This window comes from Stegodyphus dumicola, chromosome 4 (assembly GCF_044657685.1).
Source record: "Stegodyphus dumicola isolate Sdum_Otavi_A_Nest chromosome 4, ASM4465768v1".
NCBI classification, from domain to species: Eukaryota; Metazoa; Arthropoda; class Arachnida; order Araneae; family Eresidae; genus Stegodyphus; species Stegodyphus dumicola.
The window spans coordinates 63,649,596-63,675,424 of record NC_140771.1 but is presented as its reverse complement, the minus strand read 5'-3'; the positions used below and the strand labels follow the sequence as shown (position 1 = coordinate 63,675,424).

General features: G+C 30.3%; 1 protein-coding gene across 1 annotated transcript in view; it reads left to right on the top strand.

Annotated features, from left to right (window-relative positions):
- Positions 1-25,389, top strand: part of Pnn (desmosome associated protein-like protein pinnin) — a 32,781-nt gene extending 7,392 nt beyond the window's left edge. Inside the window, exons 3-8 of the mRNA XM_035351824.2 lie at positions 2,265-2,337; positions 7,402-7,499; positions 10,697-10,772; positions 15,145-15,300; positions 22,688-22,826; positions 24,606-25,389. Coding sequence (XP_035207715.2) covers positions 2,265-2,337; positions 7,402-7,499; positions 10,697-10,772; positions 15,145-15,300; positions 22,688-22,826; positions 24,606-24,859 — 796 coding nt within the window. The 3' untranslated portion in view covers positions 24,860-25,389. The remainder of the gene's footprint in view (positions 1-2,264; positions 2,338-7,401; positions 7,500-10,696; positions 10,773-15,144; positions 15,301-22,687; positions 22,827-24,605) is intronic.
- The last annotated feature ends 440 nt before the right edge of the window (positions 25,390-25,829 follow it).

Sequence of the window (25,829 nt, the reverse complement as noted above, 5' to 3'; positions counted from 1 at the left end):
ACAACTTAGCGATAATCAAAGGGGTATCCTTAAATTTGCTATATACAATTTTTTTTAAGAAATAAAAATGTAAAATATTGAAGATTATAAATTTTTTTGAAAGTTGATGATTTCTTTAACTATGTGAAGATAGTCGTGTAGCCAAGCTTGTTGCTTAAGAAATTTCAGCTGTAATTTATTGAATAATATAATATTCTGGCTATTTTCAGATAAGGTGGATATAGCTCATTGATCATCACTAGTTTAATGTAAAAATTCTTCAATTTTTGAGCGGCAATATAACGGACTCTAGCTGTTCATAGGCATTGGCGAGTTCTAAGGCTAGAAGCGGTGGTCTCTTTACTATGGAGGTACCTAATAAGTGGACCACTGTTGTCTCCTATGAAGGGATGGACAAACTACATCCATGCCTTCTCCAGGATTCAATATGGCAGTCAGTGTGGTTAACCACTTTTCAGTCTGGGCGGCATATTGTAAATTTCAGTGTCTTTTAAAATCTTAGTGTGATTAATTTTGGGAACTTAAAGTAAGAATGCTTTAATTATAAGAAAGACATTTTCATGCTTATAATCATGTGTATACTAGCATGATCAGTTTTAATATTGTTGCGTTTCTGTTCGTGTTTATGAATTTGGAATGATTAACGACAACCAACAACACTTTATGAAGTATCAAAACACGATTTGTTAGCCAGTGTTATTCAGGACAGTTCCAAAACACGTAATCGAAAAACTGCGACAAATACGCTGAAACGATCAGCAACACAATCTTCAGGCTATAACGATGAAGACAGCTTCACGGCAAAGCACCAGAGTTCAGCTTCAGACTCAGTTTGGTTGTTCTTGGAACTCTACGTACTCTCGAGACTCTCCATGCTACAATTTGCGATGCACTCAACAATATACTCGATAGCCTCAATGATGCACCAGCTCGTGATACATTTGACGACCAACTAAGACTCACGATCAACTAAGAGACTCCGATGAGACACACTCGCTAAACGAGGCACTGACTGACTGCTACTCTGCGTACAGGCAGGATTTCTATAGTTTTTAGGCTGCCTTTGAGAACATTCTGGTCCAAACCAGTAAGAATTCCTTCTAGAAGGTTCTGCATCCGTCCATGGCATATTGCTAATTTTGTCACCAAATATGGCAAGTCTCCCTTCCCTTGCCATTTTCTGGCAACCCCAAACCCGTTTTGCAGGAAAACTATCTTGTCTCAACTGAGCATTTTGTAACAGTATAATACTTCCTCTGTCCCATAATAATAGTAGCAAAAGAAAATAAATGTAGAATGAAACATTTATTATAAAAAGAAATAGATTACATTAAAAATATTAGTCTTTGGAGTGTTCCTATAGTTTCTGGATTTTTCAATTATTTCGTTATTCCATTTTAAACTTCTAGTTGGATCCATAGTGAAGCTTTGCTTTCCCTATATGCATGAGCTTAAAATTATTGGAGCCATCATTCTTCATTGCTTCCAGCATAACTTAAAGTGATAGAAATGTATTATCCAGTATTTCAGGGAAAATATTATCAAAGGTTATTGCTTCTACAATGCCTCTTCTACTAAGAGGAATATATCTTAAGTTTTTTAAGTTTTTCTCCACAGTCTTTGCATTTATGTCCACAGTTTTGTTTTTTGAAAGAATCAAAATTAGCATAAGATTCACCTTGATAATTATTTTTGGAAGCAGGTTTCCAGATTCTTGATATGATCATTCTGTGCTTTAATTTGTTGTGCAGCTAACGTAATTGCACCTTTCTGCAACATTTCATTTTTCTTTTGATGCACCAGAAACTGGACAATTGCAATGCTTGAAAACTCTCTTTTTTTCCTTCTTACTTTTACAATGGGTTGATACTCAGCTGAAATAAAACAATTGATTTTGATCAGCAGATGAAATTAGAAAAATAGCTCATAATAATTAAGTTAACCAAAAAATTGAAAGATGTGTCAAAACAAATGACAGATGTCATGAAGCATTGATTTTGACTGAAAGTTTCACAATTTTGTGCTATAACATAACTTACAGCCGCATTTGACATTAATTCCCATTTAAATATCCACTTACTACTATTATTATGGGTCAGAAGGTGTATTAATATTTGAAATTTTAGAAATTACATTAAATAAGTTTCATATGAAATTTCAGAGTAGAGTAGGAAATTAGAATAAATTGCAGTTAAAATATATTTGTGTGCATTGCATAGATATTTTATTTATTAATTAATTATAAATTTCTGACTTCTATTTAGGAAAAAAGAGGAAGAAGAACCTGTAGTGCAAGATGAAGAAAGTCCTGATGAAGATGGGGCGCTTCAGAAAAAGGTAATTTATTTAAGACACATATTACGAAGTTTTATATTATTCAATAAGCTCTGTACAATACTGAATTTTTTTAGAGATGTATCATATAAACAATTTTATATGATACAGTTCTTAAAATTTGTAGCTTTGAAACAAGCGTATAGAAAATTTCTACATAATTTTTATTTTAGAATATAGAAGAGAATTATTTTCATGATTTTATAATAAATCAAATTACTGATATATGAATGATTATCACTTGAGGTAATATGCTGGTATCATTTTTTTTTTTTCCCCGATTTGGTCAAATTCAAACCAGAACAGCTTAATGGACAATTTAATTTTTTTACTTGAAAACATTTGAATTTGCTTAAAAACAGAAAATACATAGCTGATTATGTTAAAGATTTACCAAATGATCAATTATTCTAGTTTCTCTGAAGTATCTTCCGAAAAAGTGAACTTTTGATTTTTTATAGATTTGTGAATTAAATACTAAATTTATTTTGTAAATGTGTTTTTTCATCACTCTGTAAGCCATGCTTTCATATTGTTAGATGTGAAATTCTTCCTAAATAGATTGCATAATGCAATGTGAGTTAAAGTGTGAATATTTGTAAGTAGTACAGTATTAGTGTTTAAAGCATTGTAATTTGTTGCGTTATCTGGAGTGACATATAAATTAATGTTATGTATGCATAACAGAAAGATTTTCATTTCTCTGCACAATTCTCTGTAATGCCATCATTTTTTGCTTTCATTACCTGATATCATATTCAATTTTATGCAAGAATTAAAAAACAAAACATATTTATTTTAAAATTTAGAGTGCATAGAACTGCACAGGATTAGTTTATTATATTCATTGCATTTAAGAATATTGTTGGAAGAAATCTCAAAATTTACAAGAAATACTTGAGCCATTGAATTAAAAAAAAATAATAATCTGGCAAATTATAATCTTTCTAATCTGAAAGTTACATTTTTCCAACAGCATATGCAAATGAACTAGAACTTTTTGATGCAGAATAATTAATTTGTATAAAATAAAATATGTGGTACATTTTCATTATGTACCTACCATGCAGTTTGGTGCCTGTGGAAAAGAAACCAAACACATGCCAAGACCCAACGATAGTGCCATATAGGCTATTGTTGTGTGTCTATTTATGTATCTATAAGAAGTTCTATAAAAACCCACCAAAATGTGGTGCAGGTGTGTAATGGAAGAGTACCAGAAATGCTAAACGATCTGGAATTGATGTCTCAAACTTCAGCATTTTTGTTGGGTATTTTTAATGAAATGTCGGATGCCCGTATCATCACACAGGACTATGATGAAGATGCTACGAGAAATAATAATAGTTAGTAAAGTTTCAAATTACCCTATTATCTCAATTTGACAATTCTCTAAGAATTACATTTTAAACTGCTTAATGCTAGAACTGCAATGCATAATAAATATTTTTCAAGAGGAGAATATGCAGAAAAGAAATTACCCAATTACTTCTTTTACAAAACTTCTTCAGGCTCAATATAAGAGAGATTTTAAAAATCATTTTTTGCCTTTTAGCCCGAATAATAAATTGTTCTAAATTTTTCAAATTAATTTGAAGATTGTATATTAAAATGTCAGCTTTCTCGCAAGATCTCTATTTAGAAACATAAATCTTAAGAATATTTTCTATATAGTTATCTTTATTTTGATGAGTAATTAGAAAACAAAGATTTTGAGTGTTAAGATAATTTAAAAAATAAAATGAGCCAGAATGAATAAAGAATAAAGCAGAATGGCAAACAGAAGAGAAATGTCAGATATGTAATGCAGAGTTGCCAATTCTCCTGATTTCCAACCATACTACCGCTGACCCGTTTTTACAACATACTTCTTCTGACTTTATTAAAATTTCTCCCAATATTTATGCAGCTTGATTTAATACTTTGTTATTTACACCAAGAAAAGTTATGTTTGGCATCTGAAAGTGCTTGGTTTTTCTTTTGATTATCAAACAAAATCAATTTGGTTCTTCAGTGAGTCATTTCATTGGTTCTATTTTGTTTGTGAGTCTGAAATACATGTCCAAAATCAATGTGTTCCAGTTCTCCAAGGATGATGAAGTGCCGCTGTAGGTCATCTGGCATATATTAGTCAGTGAGCTTAAAGCAAAATTTAAATTGTTATTTTGTTCATCTCTCTAGTGAACGCTGTGAATTTTACATGTTTCCGAGAAACAGTTTAAGAAATTGCAATTTTTTATCTTAGTTATCTCTGCAAAAAAGTAAAATTTTAATATACTTTTCAAAAATTGTACACAGGTGGCTTTCCTTCTATTTTGTCATCAAGGAAGTGTAATACATTTGTAATATGTACCCTTTTGCCATTGCAATTTTGTAGTTTTGCTCGTTGGAAGGACTGATGTTATTGAATATGTGTGTACAGAAGGACAGTATGAGTTGTGTTGGAGGGAAAAAATTTAATTTTTTCTATGGAAACAAAAATGTTGTGGCTTTATTTAGAAAATGTTTCCCAACAGTGAAATTTGCTAAGAAGTACTCGAGGACAAAAACGGCTGCAATTGTAGAAGAAATTAGTTCAAGAAATGGGTTTGAAAAGTAAATCTTCAGTTATTCATTCCATTGAAACAGCTCCATTCTGCCTCTCTGTGGATGGAAGCAATAAATACTGATGAAAAATTGTGTCCAATTAGTTTCTTTTTTAATCCAATCTTCAGAAAATTGAGTGTAGATTACTTTTTGTCCCCACTTTTTTTGGAAAGGAGATTTGATAGGCTTTCATATGCATATCTAATCATTGAAACTGTAAAAAAATTGCAGTTCTTCTGGATAATTATATAGCACTTATTGCTTGATTAAGGACACATTTTCCTGTTGTAAGTTTATTTTATGAAAAACGAATACTTATATTTTTGTCCTTCGACCTTAATAAAACTTTTTGCTTTTTTGTTCACTCCCTTTTGCCATCAGTTGCTTTTCTTAACACAGTTTTATAATGTTTAATTCCATTTATTCATGTTTTGCAATCGATGATTAGTGCAACACTGATTAAAATATTTTTCTGCTATTAGGCACAAATACTATAAATGTTTTTTTTTACTGTAAATTATTTTCTTTCTTTTTATATTTTTATTATTTAAAAAACCTTTTTATCATTGAGAAAATTGATTTTTGAGTGTCGTAAGTTGGCAATTAGGGTAATAGAAAGAAGCGATTATTATCCGATTACTTTTCTTAAGAAGTTATTCAATTTCTTCAGAGGGGTGAAAGAGCAGTCATTGTGGCCATCTTTGTTAAATCAGAGTCAAATTTTTTTCACTTACAAAGAAATATGAAGTTTTGTAAAATGTATTAGGAGTTTTGTGATATAAGAATGGAAATAGCAGGAAAATTTTGAATGTTTTAAAAAATTTCAAAATTTTACCATTGTTCTGAAATGTGGTAATATTTAAAAATAGAGTTTATACTGTAACAGTGTTGAAGTATTTTTATTCCTAAAGTTTTATTGCGATCTGTATGTTTTGGTTTTGTTTTTGATGTAGACAGTAATGTAACAGGTCACAAAGGAAAATTTCATGGTAGAAATACATTGGCTGTTATGTAAGAAATTTTAAACAGTGTTTCATTTTGTTAGTGACATAGAAAAATAAAAAGGATTTTTGTGTGTATGGAAATTTTGGTTGCAAATACTGGGTCATTTATCTGATGAATCAGTAAACTGTTTTTGCATATTAAAAAACTGCCAGCAATTTTAAATCGTATTTTTTCAATGTAATTCAGAGATAATTTTTAAAATGTGAAACAATGCATATTCATTTCACAAGATTTTTCTAGCTGTCTTCCTTTTTTTTCCCTTTGAGTAACAGTAGCCTTTTTAACAAACCCTCCACCTCCCTTCCTCCCTCTTTTTTTAATAAGAATATAGGAAATATTTAAAAGAAATCTTATAAATAAATACATTATAAGAGGTTACCCAAATGAAACATACTTATATTTAAGCAATTATATTTTACAGTTTATAATTATCATGCTTTAGCCCCATTTAAAATGTTCTCATGCAGCATCAATATATTTTTCCTAACATTTTCCTCAGTACTAGAAACGTGGAGATAGTTCTACAACTTTTGACATGGTATATATCAAGGTGAACAACTTATATTTTTTTAACCTCATCGACGTCGCTGTCACAGGGGAAGGAGGTTCCATGAAAATAGAAAAAGGTTTTCCTAAGCTTAGTGATTTGTGTGGCAGAAACATTGTTGTTCTAAAAAATTTGTTGAATGGCTAGAATTGTTTTAGAAATCTGATAAGTAGTTCTTCTGGTGATCTTTATTAATAGCCTGTTGCACTTTCTCAGTGTTTTCATGTTTTCCTTTCTTCTACTTGTCAATGAATTAAGTTCATAATAATCTTCATCTGAAACTTCACCATTTTTCAGTGTAGAAATGCACTCATGCGCTTATGGTTTATTCAAAGCATCATCTGTAAAGTTACTGAAAAATAACGACAACCTGCAATTTTCCTCAATTAAAAAAAAGAAAAAAGAAAAAAGAAAAAATTGTGCATTCTTCGGCGTTTGTTGCCACATATCATAAAAAATGTAGATCATTGTGAGAAAAATCAGTATTGAAAATTAATTATTCAAACTGATGCCACCTGGCAGATGTGTGAGAGAAAAATTAAAATGGTGTAGCAGCATGATGCATGATTACAAAATACTTACTTGCAGTGTTGTTATTTTTGAGTGTCTCCATGTATTGCTTTAGGCAGTCTTGTATATCGAGAAAACAGGATTTTTAAGTAAAACAACTCATTATATTGATTTTATTTTTGTAGTTAATATGAATTGGATTAATTTTATCTTTAAATTACTTGTTAATTGTGTGATTTGGTAGTTTTATGAGATTTAGCGTAATCATAGTGAAAAAAAGCTTTATACTATATATATATATTTTGTAAGAATTGAAATATTTGGCTTATTTAAATATATTTATCATCATGTATTTGAAATATATTTAATTTTGATTGTCTCTTGTAATGTACATAATTAATAAATGCATTTAATTTTAGCCTGCTTTACAGTCAACAGTGGTTGCAACACCAAAGGATGTTAAAAGTAGAAAAGACAGTATTCAAGAACAAAACATTAATTCTAAAGTTAAGGCTAGGTAAGTTCAAAAGTGTGCTTTTAAATAATGCACAATTCGTACAAAAATAATTTGAACAGCCTTTAATTAATGTTTAAACATTTTTTGTTAAAATTATTTGTCTGTGTCATCTTTTGCAGTATATTATACTACTGGTAAGGAAATATTTATTAGTAATATTTACTATGTAATTAAATTTATGACAGATATTTAATTTTGAGTGCAATAACATGGCAAATGTTTAATGATGTTATAGCAAATATTAATGTTGTTTATAAAATAATTAAATATTTTCCATGTAATAAAAGTTGTGATTGTTTATAGGTATTAGGATGAATATATCATGAAATTATAATTCTTAAGCTTCTGGAATCTGAATTTTATTTAGTTCTTTTTTAAAATATGCTTTTGAACTAAAAAAAAAAAAAAAAAAAAAATTCTTAAGCATCTGGAATCATAATTGAATTTTAATTAGTTCTTTTTAAAATTTTGGTTTTGAACTTCCAAAAAATGTTGAATATATTTATTATATATTGATATGCAACTTAATTAAAAAAATATACTGTTCTTTAGAATGATATACAGTTGAACTGTGTCAAAAGACAGTATTCAAGAACAAAACATTAATTCTAAAGTTAAGGCTAGGTAAGTTCAAAAGTGTGCTTTTAAATAATGCACAATTCGTACAAAAATAATTTGAACAGCCTTTAATTAATGTATATAGTTAGCTAAATTGAGTTTTTCTTGATCATCAGTATTAATAAGTTTTGTGTGTCTAGAAATACTGATAAAATGAATAAATAACTCTAAAATTGTCTAATTAGACTGATAGAGTTTAATCTAAAATTCAGCGTACTTCCGTATTATACCGGTCCCGAAGATTGAATTGCTAATCAACCAAGATATCTCCTTGAAATGTCGCCACATGTTTTAATACCTCGCTACATGTTACATCTCGGTGGGTAAGTGATTAAATTTTAGGGGGTGCTGTAATAAAGAATAATCAAATTCAGTTATCTCAAAACAAACTTCCAGCATAAGAAACTACTAATTTAGGTTAAAATAACATACTGAATAATGATTATTGGAAAGGTCAAACAATAAAAATCAGCATTATATTTGTAAATTTTGTAGGACTAGTTTCGATGGTTTACCCACAGAACCATCATCATCAGCTGCCAAAGTGAGGACCATCAAAACTAGTCCTTACTTCCTTAAACCTTCGAGTCATTTAAAACTTAAATCATCGAAACTAGTCCTGCAAAATTTGCAAATATAATGCTTATTCTTGTTGTTTGACTTCTGCAATAAACTACTAATTACTAGTTTCAATTATATAAGCAGAAAATATTTCGTTATTTCATTTTAAGTGCATAACTGTGAAAAGAAAATCTGAGACTTTGACAATGTTAATGCTATGGAATGTAAACATTTTTCATGAAAATAATAGGTAAATGTATAGCTCTGAATAACTCATCAAAACTTTTCATATTTTCATTAACATGCTGCAATTCTTCTTTTGAAAGGAAAAATAGTTTTCTGGTTTGGAGAGAAATATAATAAAGTAATTTATGTTGATGGGATTACATGTGTGTTTCTTCAGCATGAGTGAAAATTCAGATTACTAATCAGTGTACGACAGTTGGTACACTGTGCAAAAGAAAAAATGGGACAGTTCTATATCTCCCGTTCTATTAGGCCAAAATTAGTTGACGAAATTCCACATGTGTTTTTTATGTCTCGAAAACACGACTTAGGTATTAGATATATATATGTATTAGATATATATATATAACATTATTCTAATATAGGTATTTTGACACAAAATTGGACTTTTTCTGAAATGACGTGCCAATTTTTTTCCCATATTTCAATTCTGTGACTCAAATTATACCAAACTGCCAAGTTTTGTAAAAATCGAGTAGTTTTTAAAAAATTACCTCTCAAAATTTTAGCTCCTCACTGTTAATTGAATTTGATATATATTCATTAATATCTCTTTTTTGTTAAATTTATTTGATTCTTCATTTCACATTTTCAAATTTAGATTCATTCGAATAAAATTGACCCATTTATTTAAGATTTATTTTTTGGATTTGTATTTTTAAATATTTTTTATAAATCTTTTGAAAAACATTTTGTATTATAATCTATACAGTTTTTACCATCATCTTAAAGCAGATGAATTTCTAAGTATACGTGCAAAATATTAGAGTTTTTAATTCAAAATTTCCTAGGATATATGTGAATTTACATATTGGCGCATTTTGAAATTTAGCATTTTTTGTTATAAGCGAATATAATGTCAAATGTGATGTACGCTCTTTGTTAAAAAATTATTTGAAAGTATGAGTGAGTGAATTATTCTTGGTGCAAACTAAAAAAAAAAATGGGTAAAGATAAATTTTGAATTTTTCTGTAGTTTTCGCACCAACTTTTACAAAATTTAATATTTAGGCATAATTCATTATTTAAATTGGCATGTCATTTCAGAAAAAGTCCGATTTGTGTCAAAATACGTATATTAGAACAGTGCTATATATAAATATAATATATATATCCTAAGTTGCGCTTTCGAGACATGAAAACCGCAATTTGAATTCTGTCAAAGGGGTGCTAGCTGAGAAATGCTGTTATTCTGGAAACAGCATTTTACGTTGAATCACTTTTCAAATTGTTGCAACGAAGTATTATCGCCATGCATTATGTTTAAAGAAATTAAATAATGAAGAATCTGCATGAATTTATGTATGTTTCTTGCATTTTGAAAAAAAAAAAAAAACAGTACTTAGAGTCATCAAATTTTGAATAATGTGTTCCACCTGAATATGGGCACCTGCAAACCTGTATTAGTTTTTATTGTCTATTTTATAGTTTTTAAACTTTAGCAAATTTTTAATTAAAAAACTCAATGATTTAAAGCGAGCAGTGGCAAAACTGTACTGAATGAAGCATTTTTATCTCCAGCGGCCATCTTTCGGAATTTCTAAAGGTGTTTTGTTTTTAAATATTTTTAGCCCAAATGCTCTTGAAACCTGTATGTGTGTGTAAGTGGGGGAGGGGACCTTTTCTGTATAATATAAAATCTGAAAGTTTTCAGATTTTTTTTTTTTTAATTTTATTTTTAAATACCACTTTTTCATTAAATTATATTTATAAATTATCACTCTTAATTATATTTATTAAGTGTTTTAATAAAAATATAAAATTATTTCTAGAAATCGCCGAATGTTGGGTATGATACTAGGCACTTTGCAGAAGTTCCAGCATGAGGAAAAGAAAAGAAAACAACAAGTAAATTAAAGTTTTTTTTTTTTTCATTGCTTTATTATAAACTTTAATGAATAGTCTTTTATTTTATACTGGATAACATTATATGAATGTTATCCAGAATGAACTACGAAATGTATACGATTTCAAACCTTTGATTTTGCAGTTGTAAAGAGTAATCTGAAATTCATGCATATTATTTGATCATCAGTTAACAAAAATTTATTCGTTACTGCTTGTCAAACTACAGTTTGCATGTTGTTATTTGGAATGTATATTGGGATCTGACATTGATTTGAAGCTATGCATGTGTTTTAATTTGATATTATGTAGGTTGCTATTTATATTTCTGGCCTTGGCAACAGTAAGTGTTGCTAGGTGACTGCAGATAATTCCAATTGAAAGCTTGATATTTTTAAATGTAACTTCTTCAAAACATTTTGCCATTTTAGCGTGATTTGTGTTGTTTACAGTAAATTGAAAAATTCATCTTGGGCAAAAAATGGAATTGACCCAGGAACATTTTCATACGATTATTTTTCATTACTTTCAATGTGGATTATCAAGACAAGAGTGCTTTGAAGAACTTAATTCTTGATACAGCAATTAAACACCTTCCTACAGCACTGTAAAAAACTGGTATAACGAATTCAGTTGGGGTTGACATTCACTCCAGGATATATTCCGTTAAGGTCGTCCAAAGTCGGTTATTGTGCCAGAGAATATCAATGCTGTCCGTGAACTGACAAAGCAAGATCATCATGTGACATACCGTGAGATTGAGACATCTTTGGACATTAATATGACAAGCATCAATAAGATATTACATGAACATTTGGCCATAAAAAAGATATATGTTTTAACCCTTTCACGACAGGTGTCCCCTATACGCATTCCCTAAGAACGTCTCTTACAGCCGGGCATCCCATCCACGCATCGATAGAGACAGCATTCAGAGGACGGGTGATGCGTATATGCATTTTAAGCTGGAACGTTTTTCTGAAGGCCACTAGATGGCATTCTATGTCCATTACTTTTGAAATGAACACAGTTTTAAGTTCCTGACCTTGAGTTTGATATATTCTGTCTGACTTTGGTATTTTACTCATCAACTGTTGCGAGGGTGGGGGGAAGCGAAAGCGTAAACAGAGGTGGGCTCTTTAAATTGCCGTGTGCGAATATAAATGTTCGCGTGTCTGATTTATATCCAATTCCTTTTTTAATTCTATTTTTTCCTCTACTATATGCGGTCTTTAGGGCTACTAGACAGCCCAGTCAGTTTTGCATTGACTTCAGATATATTCCCGTTTTTTCTCTTTTTATTTCGGGAAGTCCCACCTCTAGTCTATTATGGCGCGAAGGCGCTATTTATCAGAGGAAGAACCCTCATATGGTTAATGAACCATTTAACTAACGCAAATGAGAGTGATGATTCTTTTTCTAAAGATTTAAAAAGTGATACTTTTTCTAAAAGTTAAAAAGTGATACTTCTCTGTGCTTCGAGATTTACCACAGTCTTCATTTTAAATTTTGTTACTTCTTACTGTAAATAGTCTTTATTGTGTTGTTTTATTAATTTTAGACTGTATTGATGAATTTTATCAATTAAAACTTTGGAATAATTTGAATAGCGCTTCCGAAAATTATTTTACAAGATAAGGAAATTTTTAAGTATATTTTCATGTAAAATAAAGAAAAAAAAACGTTATTAAGTGTTAATTTTAACGTATATAAGAGTTCAAGTAATAATCTAAAATGATACCAAAAATAACAAGGCTAAAAGTGAAACTTTTTTTTTCTGATTTTTTTTTTTTTTTTTTAAATAAAATTAGGCTTAGCGATGCAAAAACCTCCGTCCTGTACAGTGACTGCTTTCGATTCCCTTCCGTCCCGCACGAGCGTCTTAAACAAAGGTGCGCCGTCGCGAAAAGGTTAAAAGAGATTAAAAATGTCTGCCACTTTCTGGCAACCCAAAGCCCACCATTGACTCACACTGCTCAGCCAACATATTTCTTTCTCCACTCTGCTAGAGGAGCTTTGTTTTTGATCCACTTTGTGGAAAAGCTGTCTCATCACGTAGGCAATGGACATTTCACAACAATATTTGTATCAATAAAGGACATTCTATAAAATATTTTATATCTAAAACATTGGTTCATATATTTAATGATTTCTAACGTTATTGGTTGGAGGGGAAAATTCTTAATTATATTCTTGTGTGTTTTATCAGTTTATAAAGATACCCTGAATAACTGCCAGTTGAAAAAGATTTCTTAAATTTGTATTGCAGATGCAAAAGACTCTTATTTTTATTAATGAAGATGATCAATTAATGATACTGCAATTTCAAAATTATAATAAAAGAGTTAAAAAGAATATTAAATATAGTGCAAAAACTTATGGCATTTAGTTGTAAATTCAGTAGCACTTTGGTATGAAGGCAAGCTAAAATAACTCTCAAATGGCAAAACTTAACAAACAAGTGAATAAATTTTTATATATTTTCAATAAATAAATAAAAATCTGTATACGGCACTACTGAACAGATAAAAACAAATGTTTGATAAAAGTGGAAACAAATACACACCAATATTTACATAAATTACAGTGTGGGATTTTGACTCTTCACTTCCCTCAAGAATCGTGTTCTCTAGTTGCCACTTTATCCAAATACCTAAATTTCAAATTCAGATCCAAAATCTGAAGAAGAAATAGCAAAAAATAGGAAGAAATTTGTTTCAGTAATTAATATCTGTTTGTCAGATGTTGAAAAATGGCATTTATGTATTTTCCCAACTGTTATATATCAACCATTTCGGCTTAAATTTGAAGGAATAGATCATTCTTTATTTAATTAGATGATCAATAGACGTATGTTACCAGCATAGCACGTAAAAAACTTAAATTATGAGCTAAATTAAAAAATTTCCTAAGAAATAATTTTATTAGAACTAGCAGCAATCATTTTGGCAATTAAAAATCCTAATGACATTTCAAGTAGCCATAAAATTGTTTCCTTCTTTATGAACTTGTCTCTACATAAATTCAGTCAATATAACTGGAAAATAACTTTTCCTTCTTTTCATGAATTAGTTGGCTTAGTGGGGATCAGTGTTACATAAAAACAAAACAAAGATATTATAAGTGTGCTGTGATATGACATTTCACTACTGTCACTAAATCCCTCTATTGGGCAACAGTTTTTATTTTTTGATAATTATTGACAGAAAAATAAATAACTACCAAAAAGCTATCAAGGGTAATATAATCTAAGTAGCTATGAAGAAGTCACAATGTGGCTGTGTTTAATTGATTATCTTTTTTGATGCAAAAAATTATTAAAAAAAATATTTTTCAGCAGTAATGAAAAACCTTTTCTACCCGACTTTCATATAGTTAAAATTTAACTGTGAAAACTAGTTTAATTTAATGTTGACATATTAAAAGAAGTGCAATATGCATTTTAACTTTTTCCGTTTCCTGGAAATCTCTTAGGACAGTATGTCTCAATCATATTGTCAATTGGTATTATTTGTCCCAGTTGTCTAGGATATTACCCTTTTTCAGAAAACAAAACTCTAAAATTAACGGTTATATGTAATTGTGAATATTACAAAACATAAACTCTGTCATATGCGCTAGTTCATATACCCCAAAAGTTTTCATATATGTTTCATAAACACAAACATAATATATCAGCATGTAGTAATTTGATCGCTGGGGGGACATATTAACTTAATCCACTGTTAAATATGATTGGGACAATATATCCCACAAAAAGAATTTATTCAAAATTTCTTAAATCCAGCATTAAAAATGCTAAATTACAACTTAATAAGAACTGTTTTATACTAAGTTTTCCTTAAATATGATTGCACTTACTGTAAAATTATAAAAAAATAGGCGAATCAAAACTTGAGTGATCGGCGTGCTAAAAAAGTATGCCATCTGCAATATAAAAGTGTTGCCAGGTATCTTTAGTCATATTTGTTCCCTAATTCCTTAAAAACACTGCAAACGTAAAACCCATTTAAAAGTGGATTTTATTTACCCAATAGAGTATGAAATCCAATCTCTGGGATGTATGTCCCATTAGAACCAAAAGGGTTAAGCCCCTTTTTTAATTAAAAGAATTATGCATTTTGTAATGGGAAGAAGCAAATCATATTGTTATCTTAAGTGACCTCTAAAAGACTTTCCAAAGGAATTATTGCAGTGGAATAAATTTTTTGTTATGCATCTATTTATCCACATTGAGATAAATTTCAATAGGTTTGAATAATTGTTCTTTTGTGCTCTAAAAGGAATCCCACCTTATTTTACTTTTTATGTACAAAGTTTTTGTTCAGTTATATTAATCATTGCTATAAAATTTTTTTAAATGACTTTTTTTAAGGATTTAAAAAGAGCTGAAATAGAGCAGAAGGTTGAAGCTGCTGCTGCTGAAGAAAAAGAACGAATAAAAAGAGAAAAAGAAGAATTATTTCATACGCGACGAGAAAAACAGACTCAACTACGATGCTTGGAAAAGAAATTAGAAATAGCTGAAATGGTAATATTTGTGTCTAAGAATAAAATCATTTTCATTATCTGTTTACCTATTTCAGATCACTTTGAAATGTCTAGAGTACTTCATTTAGAGCTGTGCAGTTATAGAACTTAAGAAATTAGGAAAAAAACTAAATAAATTTGATGTACATAAAAACCGCATGAGTAATGTACTAATTGTTGTCATGAAAGCATTAATGTATTTAATCAAGATATAAGCTCAGTTAGGGTAAAGTGGTTTAGCAGTATAGGAAAATATGTGTATTTTTAAGCTTACTCATTCAAAGCTGATCATTCAGATAAATTAAATTTATTAAAAATGGATTTTGTGAAAATTCCTGTTTGTTATTTTCTTGTAAAGTACGTATGTTAGCAATCATCATCAATTTAAAATTCATGCAGGTTTCTTAGCTGTCCTTACAAGTGTTTATAAGTCCTTATATTTAAAAATAAAGTATAAAAGCCCTTATAAGTGCTTACTTTTTCTGTAAAGCACTTATTTTTTTGCTTTTAGTGCTCTTTTTTTTTTTTTTAATTAAACGAGCATGCACCCCCCCCCCCCGGTATTAAAGCCGAAACTATAACAAATTTCTTAATTATCTGGAATGTCGGATGGTGAATCATACTCCCGGAAATAGCTTTTTGCCCCTTTCTCTGCATTAACGTAACCTTTGGTGCACGCGAGTGCAGACAGATGCACATCGTTCTATTGGTCAAAGAATTGCGAAAGTGGTAGAAAATTCCAGTGCATTTTGTATTCTTTTCCTCCCATCCAAGACTACACACTTTTGAGTTCCTATCAAGATTTTGATAATTTGCATCCGTGTTCCACATGGTCAGTTCATATTCGTGTTTATTATTATCGTTATGCTTATTTTATGAGCATATGTATGAATATTTATGATAATATATTTGCAGTAACTGCTGAAGTACAGATAAACTTCAAAAATGGGTAAGTGTGTTTTAACACAGATTAGCTTTCTGAGGAATAATATTCGGAATGGCTTTAAATAAAGGCTTAATAAAAAACCGAATAGTCAAAGGTTTTTTGGGGGGGTCAATGCATTATACAGTACGGAAGTTGGGGGGGTCTTCCCTTTTCTCTGCAAAATCTCGAATATTGAAACCATTTCAGTTTAAAGTAAAACAAGCAATGAACTTTTTTTTGTGTGTGTGTGTGTGACTTTTCCGGTCTACCCAACCCAAGCGAGGAATGATTTTATTCTGGAAATTTAACGCAGTCTATTCAAAGTTAGAATGAAAAACACACCAGATTAGTAAGTCTCCTTCTTTTCCTTTATTTAGTTATTTATTCTCTGAATACCGGCAGCTTTTGATTCCGATTGCATAATATCACGTGCGGAAGAATTAAACCGCACGTGTTGTGCAATAACGTTTGCGATATTTTGCGGAGATAATTAATTTTGATGTTCAGTCTGAGATATGTTTATGAGCACTTAAAAGAGTTTTCAGCTCTATTGCGCTATTTTTATATGATGCACATATTGAAATGTCTAAAGCATTATTTAGCTGAAAAATCTAAAGAATGGCTACAATATACGCCAACTCCTCTTTTTCCAGTTACACTCGACTATCCGGAATTTTCAGATATTCGGCAATTTCCGAGTATGCCGGTTACTTAAGCTTTTACTGTTAAAGGATGACTGCATGATTCAATTTCCCGTCTTCTGAGAAATGTTCCTCTTTTTACTTATTTTTACTTAAATTACTTTTCTTGCAATATCTGTTAAGGGAAAATGTTATACTATGAAAATTTAGAAAATGTTCAGAATTTTGATTTAAGTTCAATTATTTAAATATTAATATGAGTGGGAAAATAAATTGTATTTATTTTTAGATGCCAAGTGAATGTCGTAAATATGGCTTGTTATTTATTTTCTCTATTTTGAACTGAAATTTTATCAATAATATTGTAATATAGTTTAGGTCTGCATAGTTTTTTTTCCCTCTCATTCTAAACTAGTTCTGTAAATTGAACTATTTAAAATTTAAAAAAAAATGTAATTATTTTCCGTGGTTGAGTAATGCTCATTCTCTCTTAATAAATACCGAATTTCTCATATTTTTAATTACAAGTCTAATTTTTCTTTTATGGTTATGCAGTTGTGTATAATGTAATTAGACAGGTGCTTATTATTTTCTTAAAATGTGCTCGAAAAGGGCTTATAGGTGCTTATTTTTTTAACTAAAATCTTGCTACAAACCCTGTCATGGGATGAGGAAATTTGATGCTTGTTGAATGTTTGGTTTTCTGATTCATTCAATTTACCAATCAACAGATAGCATGCTATGTCGATTTGAATGGACAGGGCTTGTTGAGGATCCACAGTGAGCATGTTAAAAGATAGGTGCAGTGCTTTGAAACACCATATCAAATCCTTAATTTTGAGGATGATAATTTAAATCATCTTAATATAAGCCAGTAGTGATACTGAAAAAAAAAATCATTACACCACTTGTAAAAGATTTGAAGATCACAGGAAATTCTTGCATCGATGTTTCTTACTCGATTGAGTAGTTTGTCACATTACTGTAAAATCTTTCTTTATTTTTTTCATGCAACTGTTTGAAGGCTTTGAATTTGTTGTGCAACTAACTTCTCGTGCAATTGATTTTACATTTCCTGAGCTTATGTTTGATATATTCTAAAGAAAAAAAAAAAAAAATTAGAGAACCCACCAGTGGCCATTTTTTAGTGATGGAGGAAGACTGAGAGTTAGTTATAGTGTTTCATGAAAAACATTCCGACTGACTTTCATGCATTGTTAGTGCCCTTATGTAATGCATTACTCCTACCTAAAAAGCTTTGTTATTAAATTCAGTTTTATTGTTTCTATTCATTAGTATTAAAAATGCATTCATTACAAGTCAATTAGTGTGCAAAATAATTTTTTCCATGGATTACGCTAAGATTCATAAGTTTCATAAGCTGGGTTTGCTAAAATAGCTAAATGATATAATATTAATTTCTAGAAAAATCCGTTAAATTCCCAAAAAAGGAAAATAATGCAGTGTTGGGTTAGACACCATTATTCATTATTTAATTGAAAAATTTCCTTGGTAAAAATATTTTTAAAAAACATGATTTTTGTATTTTCTGCTTCCTGTAGTGTAAATATTTTAATGTTAGACAATGATTTCAAATTGGTGGACCGCCTGTAGACCCTGAAGCAGTTTTACGTGGCTCTCAAATACATTTTCTCGAAATTAATTAGCGTTAATGTTATATAAAATTTTATGGTAAGAATTTTAGTGGTTTTGAGTCTAATTTTATGTTTTCATTATCAGTAAAAACAAATGTAACATCTCAGAAAATCTACAGATGGAGCTAATTAATTCATATTGTGATACAACAAATCTTATTCTCTTAGTTATGAATTTTTTCAATGAGAAGAAAGCTTTGTTTGAGAATATATTAATATGTGAATGGATTTTTCTGCAGCAAAAAATTAATAAGTCTAAAACAGTTACCAGACTGACCAATGAGCAATTATAGTTTGTGATATAGTTTCTAGTAGTTTTCTCCAGGGTTACAACTTTATTCAAATCAAAACACCATAAGGTATAAAGAAGTTTATCATTATTTGCATACAAATGTGTGTACTTTTTATGTATGCATCAAAGAGAAACTTGATATTCACTGGCCATCAAAATTAAAGGATAATAAGAGAAAAAATATGCTCACTAAGTTAGTGTTGCAACTAGTGTCTAATGTTGTAATTATTTATGTCAATTAAATACAACTGAACATAAAATTGCACTTCAATGCATAATTTAGCACCGGAAGTAAGCAAATTCGGTGACTGACAAGGTGTGCAACAGACACACGTTGGAATTCCAATCTGTAATGTTGTTTAAAGGGGATATGGTTTCTGAGAGTGATCAGCATTCAGTAGTTATGGCTCAAAGCCATTTAAGTGAAGGATCAAAAGTTGTGAATAATTAGTAGAATCGAGGGAGATCAGCCAAGATTTGAATATCCCTTAAATTGTCATATCAAGAGTTTGGAGCTGCTTTTTCAAGTGCTGGATCATTTGATAAACAGCCTAGTCAAGGGTGCCTAAGAACAAAACTTTATGAGTAGACCATTTTCTGTTGCAGTTGGTTCGAAGGAACTGGAAGCAACTACAAGAGATTTGATTTTAGACCTTCAGGCTCCCACACTCACTTAAATTAGGCGTTTTACTGCTGCACAAAGGCTTAATGAGAGCCCTGTTTAAACTCTGTCCGAGTGTTATTTACTGATGAATTCAGATACAGTGGTTGCCAAAATTGTGGACACTTTTAGAAATTTTTATGTTTTTGAACTTTGTATGCTTATAGAAAACGTTACGTTTCACAAAATGCAAACTTGTATATAACATTTTAAAGAGAATTTATTACTGAATTCAATACAAAACAAATTCAATTATTTGCAATACAAAAAAAGTTAAACGACAATAATTATTGATATACATTAGATAGTGATGATTGCAGTGAGTTATCAGTACATCGACATTTCTTTGAGCTGTCAAGAGTTTTTCGTTATTACATGATGCCAGGAAACAATTATAGCCTCAGTTAGTTCCCTTTTATTTGATGGGTGCCTCATTCGGACAAGAGTTTTCAAACAGTACCACAAATTTTCAATAGGATTGAGGTCAGGACAGTTTCCTGGCCATGACAACAATTTAATGCTCTTTGTATGAAACCATACTTTTGATATTTTGGCCGTGTGGCAAGGAGCAGAATCCTGCTGAAAAATAAACGAAGCATTGTTGGGAAAGATATCTCTGATGGAAGGTAGAAGTTTTGGTTCTAGAATAGTGTCAATTTGTTTCTGGCATTCAGTGTCCCATCGATGTCATGAAGGCGACCAATACCATTTGCTGACATGCATGACCACATCATAACACTAACTGGGTTCTTCACAGTTGCATGAATGCAGTCAGGATGTAGCTCTTCTCCTATTCTACGTCTTACATATTTTCGCCCATCACTACTGAATAACAATATCTTAGTTTCATCACTCCATATAACTTGTGACCACTGATCATCTGTCCAATTAATGTGTTCCTTTGCCCACTGTAGTCTTTTTTTTTTTTCGTTGCTGAAAATTAAGATAAGGCTTTTTTTGTGGAATTCTACCTCTCAGTCCAACATCTGTTAATCTTCTCCTGATTGTTCTTGAACTGACAGAAACACCAGCATCATTCAGATCACTTCTGATGGCATTTTTATATCTTGGAGACATGGTCTTTTTATTCTTCTGTCATCAATAGATGTGGTGCACCTTTTTCGGCCTTTACCTTCTTTGTTTTTTATTGAATTTGTCTCCTGATATCGTAAACAAAACTTTCGGACTCCAGATGTAGTCACTGAACCACCCACCTGTCTTGCAATTTCAGCATAGGAAAGACCACTTTCTCGTAACACAGTCCAATCTACTCTTTTATTTGATGTCATTGCTTCTGGACTAAATATTAAAAATTTTTACAAAAATTCCTACTTGTAATTGCAGTGTATAAGAAACAGGTCCCCCTTCTACAGAACAAAGCAAAATAATGAATTGTTTCAAGTGTAAACATGATGTCAGCTTCTACTGGCAGTTACTAACATTTGATTGGTTCTCAGAACAAGAACAGTGATTGGCCAGGAAAGCTAGACATTACAAACCACTTCATAACTGTGTTTTCTATTTATATTAAAGTACATATAACTTTTTTTGTATTGCAAATAATTGAATTTTGTGTTTTGTATTGAATTCAGTAATAAATTCTCTTTAAAATGATATATACAAGTTTGCATTTTGCGAAACGTAACATTTTCTATAAGCATACAAAGTTCAGAAACATAAAAATTTCCAAAAGTGTCCACAGTTTTGTCCACCATTGTATATAGTCTTAATGGTGATTCTAGGCTTGAGGAAAGAACATTCATCTCACCTTCCCTTGTCTGTGAAATATCACGTTTCCGCAACCGCATTTTAATGGTTTAGGAAGGAATCATGACGAATAGATGGAGCTGCATATCTTCCAGGGAGGTTCTGTAAATGCTCAGAGATATGTGGGCAATGTTTTGGAACCCCTCATCTGACTCTTTATAGATGATGTTGGCCTAGAGTGTTTAACTAAAGGATGACAATCCTCGTCATCATCAAGCATATCTAGTGTCAGAATATTTGCAAATAGAAGATATCAGTAGAAATAGAATAAATGTGGGTTTGATGCTGCAGAAAAAGTAAATAAATAAGAAAAAAGTCTGTTTATGAACTGACAAAGACACAAATTTAAGTTTAAAATTAAAAAGTAGTATTAGAAAAACAATAAAAGTAATCTGTTTCTTTATGAGTCCTATAATTTTCTTTTTGAATTTCTCTTTTGACCTGTGGAACCCTCAGATTTGACTGCCAGGACCTAGGGTTTCGCAGAACAAAGTTTGAAGAATACTGTCCTAGGAGATTGTAAATGACATTGGGTTGTTTCACTGCGTTTAAACATGTTTTTTAAATGTGCACCTATGTCGTAGTTTCAGATATTTGAGCTGTTTCATAGTGTGTATGATTAGCCCTCAGCATTGCTGCGTCAATCTCAAATTGTTCAGGCATCAGAATATGATGTTACACAAATTCCATTGCTTGTAAGATAACCAAACTTTAAAATCTTAGAACCCTTGTAGTCTTGCTAGAAAATAGCCATCTAATTTTTTTGTTCCAGCATCTTTCATAGAATTTGGTCAGTTTTTGATAAAGGAATGTTATAAAATACCTTTTGTGCTTTTGTGAGAAATTCGGAACAAGACTGACACTGCATAGAACTGACAGCTTTCTCTATCAGCGCAAGATCGACAAGGCAGCTTGAAAATCAGTTTCAACTCTAAGCTGTGGTTGGTCCTGTATCAAATTTTTAAAATCCTGTAGTCAAATACATTCAGTTTTGATCATTTGTTGTTGCTTATAATATTTGGCTGCAAAATACAGTGCGCATTGCTGTGATAACTGTGTGAATATCACAAATATTCATCATTCCTCTTATTATTTTATCATTATCAAAATTTCTGTGTTATCATCATTATCAAAATTTCTGTGTTATCATTTTAATTCTATGCAGTGTCAGTCCTATAAATGTAATGCCCTATTTTTCACTATATAGGTCTTGTCAGAACTTGTATGCCTTTATTCCAAAAATATTTCAAGCAGTTTTGAATATTAAAACTGTTCTTGTGCTATATCAAATACATATTTCTTCATGTTTTTACATGTTTCCATTATTTTAGATTGAACTATGTATTATTTTGAGAGCTATATAAGTAAGGTATTATTATTATTATTATTATTATTATTATTATTATTTTTTTTTTTTTTTTTTTTTTTTTTTTTTTTTTTTTACTAGCATGAGACGTGGGAAAATAACCAAAAGTATACACTTCACTTTTTAAAGACAAAAGCCAATCCTCCAATTTTTTTCCTTCCTGCCTCTCATAATCCTGCTTCAAAGAAAGAATTAGAAGAATCCACAGCTAAGACACTAGGTAATGTATTTCAGATTTTATTATTATGCAATGTAATGCTGATACTTTTTTGCTACTTAATGTTATTTAAATTAAGTAACTGAAGTATATGGTGTTTTTTTTATTAACAGTTAATGTTTGGCTATAAATGAAGTGAAAAGTTAGTGTAGACTAAAAATAATAAGAAAAATTTAGTTAAAATATTAAAAACCTTAGAGCCTCGTCAGTCATAGAATCGCAATAAACTTTCGAAAACTTAGCTGTCATTCTTCCATCATTGATTTAGCTTTAAAATGTGTTTTTGAACTATTTTTGTTGATATGGTTTGTACATGTTTACATAACTTGATAAACTGAGAAATTAATAAATATTTTTTTCAATTGGATTTAATCTTGGGTCATTCCAAAAGTTCTGCAGTTTTTTAGAATCAAAACATATTTTTTTCTAATTCTGTTTTTGCTGATAAAGAGTGACCTTGATCAACTCAGTTGCTTGCATACAGTCTTTTCTGCTCATGTTGCATAATTCTGGCATGTGTTGTGACATGATTTTTTTGTCTACTGCTGATTTAAAGGCTGAAAACCCTGAATGCTAGTCAGGCTGCTCATAAAATTTGTGCCATATATGGACAAAGTGCTGTTTCTGATGACACAGTTCGAAAGTGGTTTGAGAAGTTTAAAAACTGAAATTTCAACCTTGAAAATGATACCCACTGTAGATAACTATCCTGTGTAGACAAGTATCTGTTAAAAGCAATTATTGATGAAAATCCATATTGCACAGTTCAGGAACTGCCAGACAGACTAAATAAATGTGCTAATACTGAATATGTAAGCTGCTGTGGTGTATGAGTAACCTATACTTAAACAGAAAAGAATATTATTGTCCAAGTTTCAGCCTGTGATTCTCTGCTGAAAAGAAATAAAGAAGCTCCTTTTAAAAAAAGCTCATTCCTGAAGTTCAGAAGTGGGTACTATATAATGTTATGAGAAAAAGATCATGGAGTAAGACAAAAGAACTGCTTTAATAACATTGAGAGAGGTTTGCATCTCAGAATAGTAATGCTTTGTGTGTGTGATAGGATTATAATGAAACTGTGTACTATGAATTGTTGCCTCCAAATCAGACAATAAGTTCAGAAAAATACTAATCCCAAATATCAGTTTTAAAAGCAGAAATCAAAGCAAAGCAACTAATTGTCGAATTGTCTTCCATTTGTGACAATGCTTGCCCCCACATTTTAATGAATGTCAGACAGTGACTTAACTGAATTTCCCTGGGATGTTTTGTCATCTTCCATATTCACTAAACCTTGCTTCCATGGATTCTCATCTCCTCTGATCCCTTCAAAATACTCAGAGTTCACTTCTTCCTAGACTGTCAAAAAGATTCCCAACTTTTTTGCAAATAAATCTAATGATGCTGATATGATGGCAAAAATTTGTAGAATAAAGTGATGCTTGTTCAATGAAATTTTCTTGAATTTTTATACTGTTTCAATTATATTTATCATTAAAAAAGAAAAAACTCAGATTTTGTTTTTATGACCTGGTATAAATCATGTCTACAAAAGTACTTACCAACCTATCTTCTCAAATATTGTTACTAGATATATACTTTTTATTATAAAAACATTTTGATTTATGCATTTATTGGTTTTTCTAAAAAAAAAATTATGGAATCCCACTTTTTATACAGTTCTTCAATTTCTATAATTATAATTAGGAAAAATTTATATTCATATCATAATTTGATATTTTTAATGTTTTAAATACTGAAATCATTATTATTTTTTTTTAGAATTAATTAAGCAACAAAGAGAAAAGGTGGAAAAGGAATTACAAGAAGTTGAAGAATGGTACAAAAAAGATAATTTTCCAAGCGATAAAGAAAATATTGGCCCCCAAGAAGAATGCGAACCACATGATGGACCAGATGCTGATCAGCAAGAAAGGCCTATTTTAGACATTGAAGGCCCATCTGTTGAAGAAAGGACTAATGAAAACAATGTAGAAATTCTTGCAGATCAAGATTTTGAACCTATTTATGACTAAACATATAGAATGAGAACGTATATATGTATATATATTATATCAAGACAAAACCAGGAAAGGTGATATAGCCTTCCCCCCCCCCACACACACACACTAAAAGTACTGTATGTTTTCAATTAATTTTTATTACTTTTAAAAGAAATGTTTAATTTTTTCCCAATAACTGCAACCTTATCTTTTATACATGTGAATATGTAAATAACTTGTAAAAACATTTTTCTTGTTAATAGAAGTTTCTGTGATGAATAGCATTTCTATCATTTTAAATATATATGTATATACACACACACATATATATTTTTTGTTTCATTTTATGGGAAAAATGAATTTAAAAATATTTTATTTTGCAGAATTGAAATCGTTTTAATAAATAATATGAAGTCAATTGAATGTTTATTTTTTATGATATTAAATGTAAAATTTCAACAGAAGGGGAAACCTCCCCTCTTTTTTTATTCATTCATACACATATTTTAAAAAATTGTCTGTAGATTATTCAAAATAAAATGAGACTACATGCTTTCATAATACTGAATGCAGCAGTCATACCTTTCTATCCACTTTTATAAGATGCTCAAGTTCAAAGCTATTTTTCAACATTAGGGCAATGTGCAGTTCAGTAACCAGTGAAAGCTGGTGCCCATTTAAGAGTAAAAGTAAATGGCATAAAACCTTTAAATTAATGGATGTTTCTTATTAATTTTATGGAATATATGGAGGCAATATGGTGCAAGCTTCAATGAACAGAAAGTACACTATCATTTTGATAATTAAATTTTTAACAACCTATTGTATAGGCTAAGTGTGATGTATGAGGCACACGTACACACTTAGCAATGATGTTTGTACACTTTTTTTTGGCAGTATTATAAATATAATAAACAGTAAGCATCTTATATTAAGAACTTAGAATCTTTACAATTTTTGGTATTGTCATAGCAAAGTTGATGTGGTAGGTCTGTGAAAACAG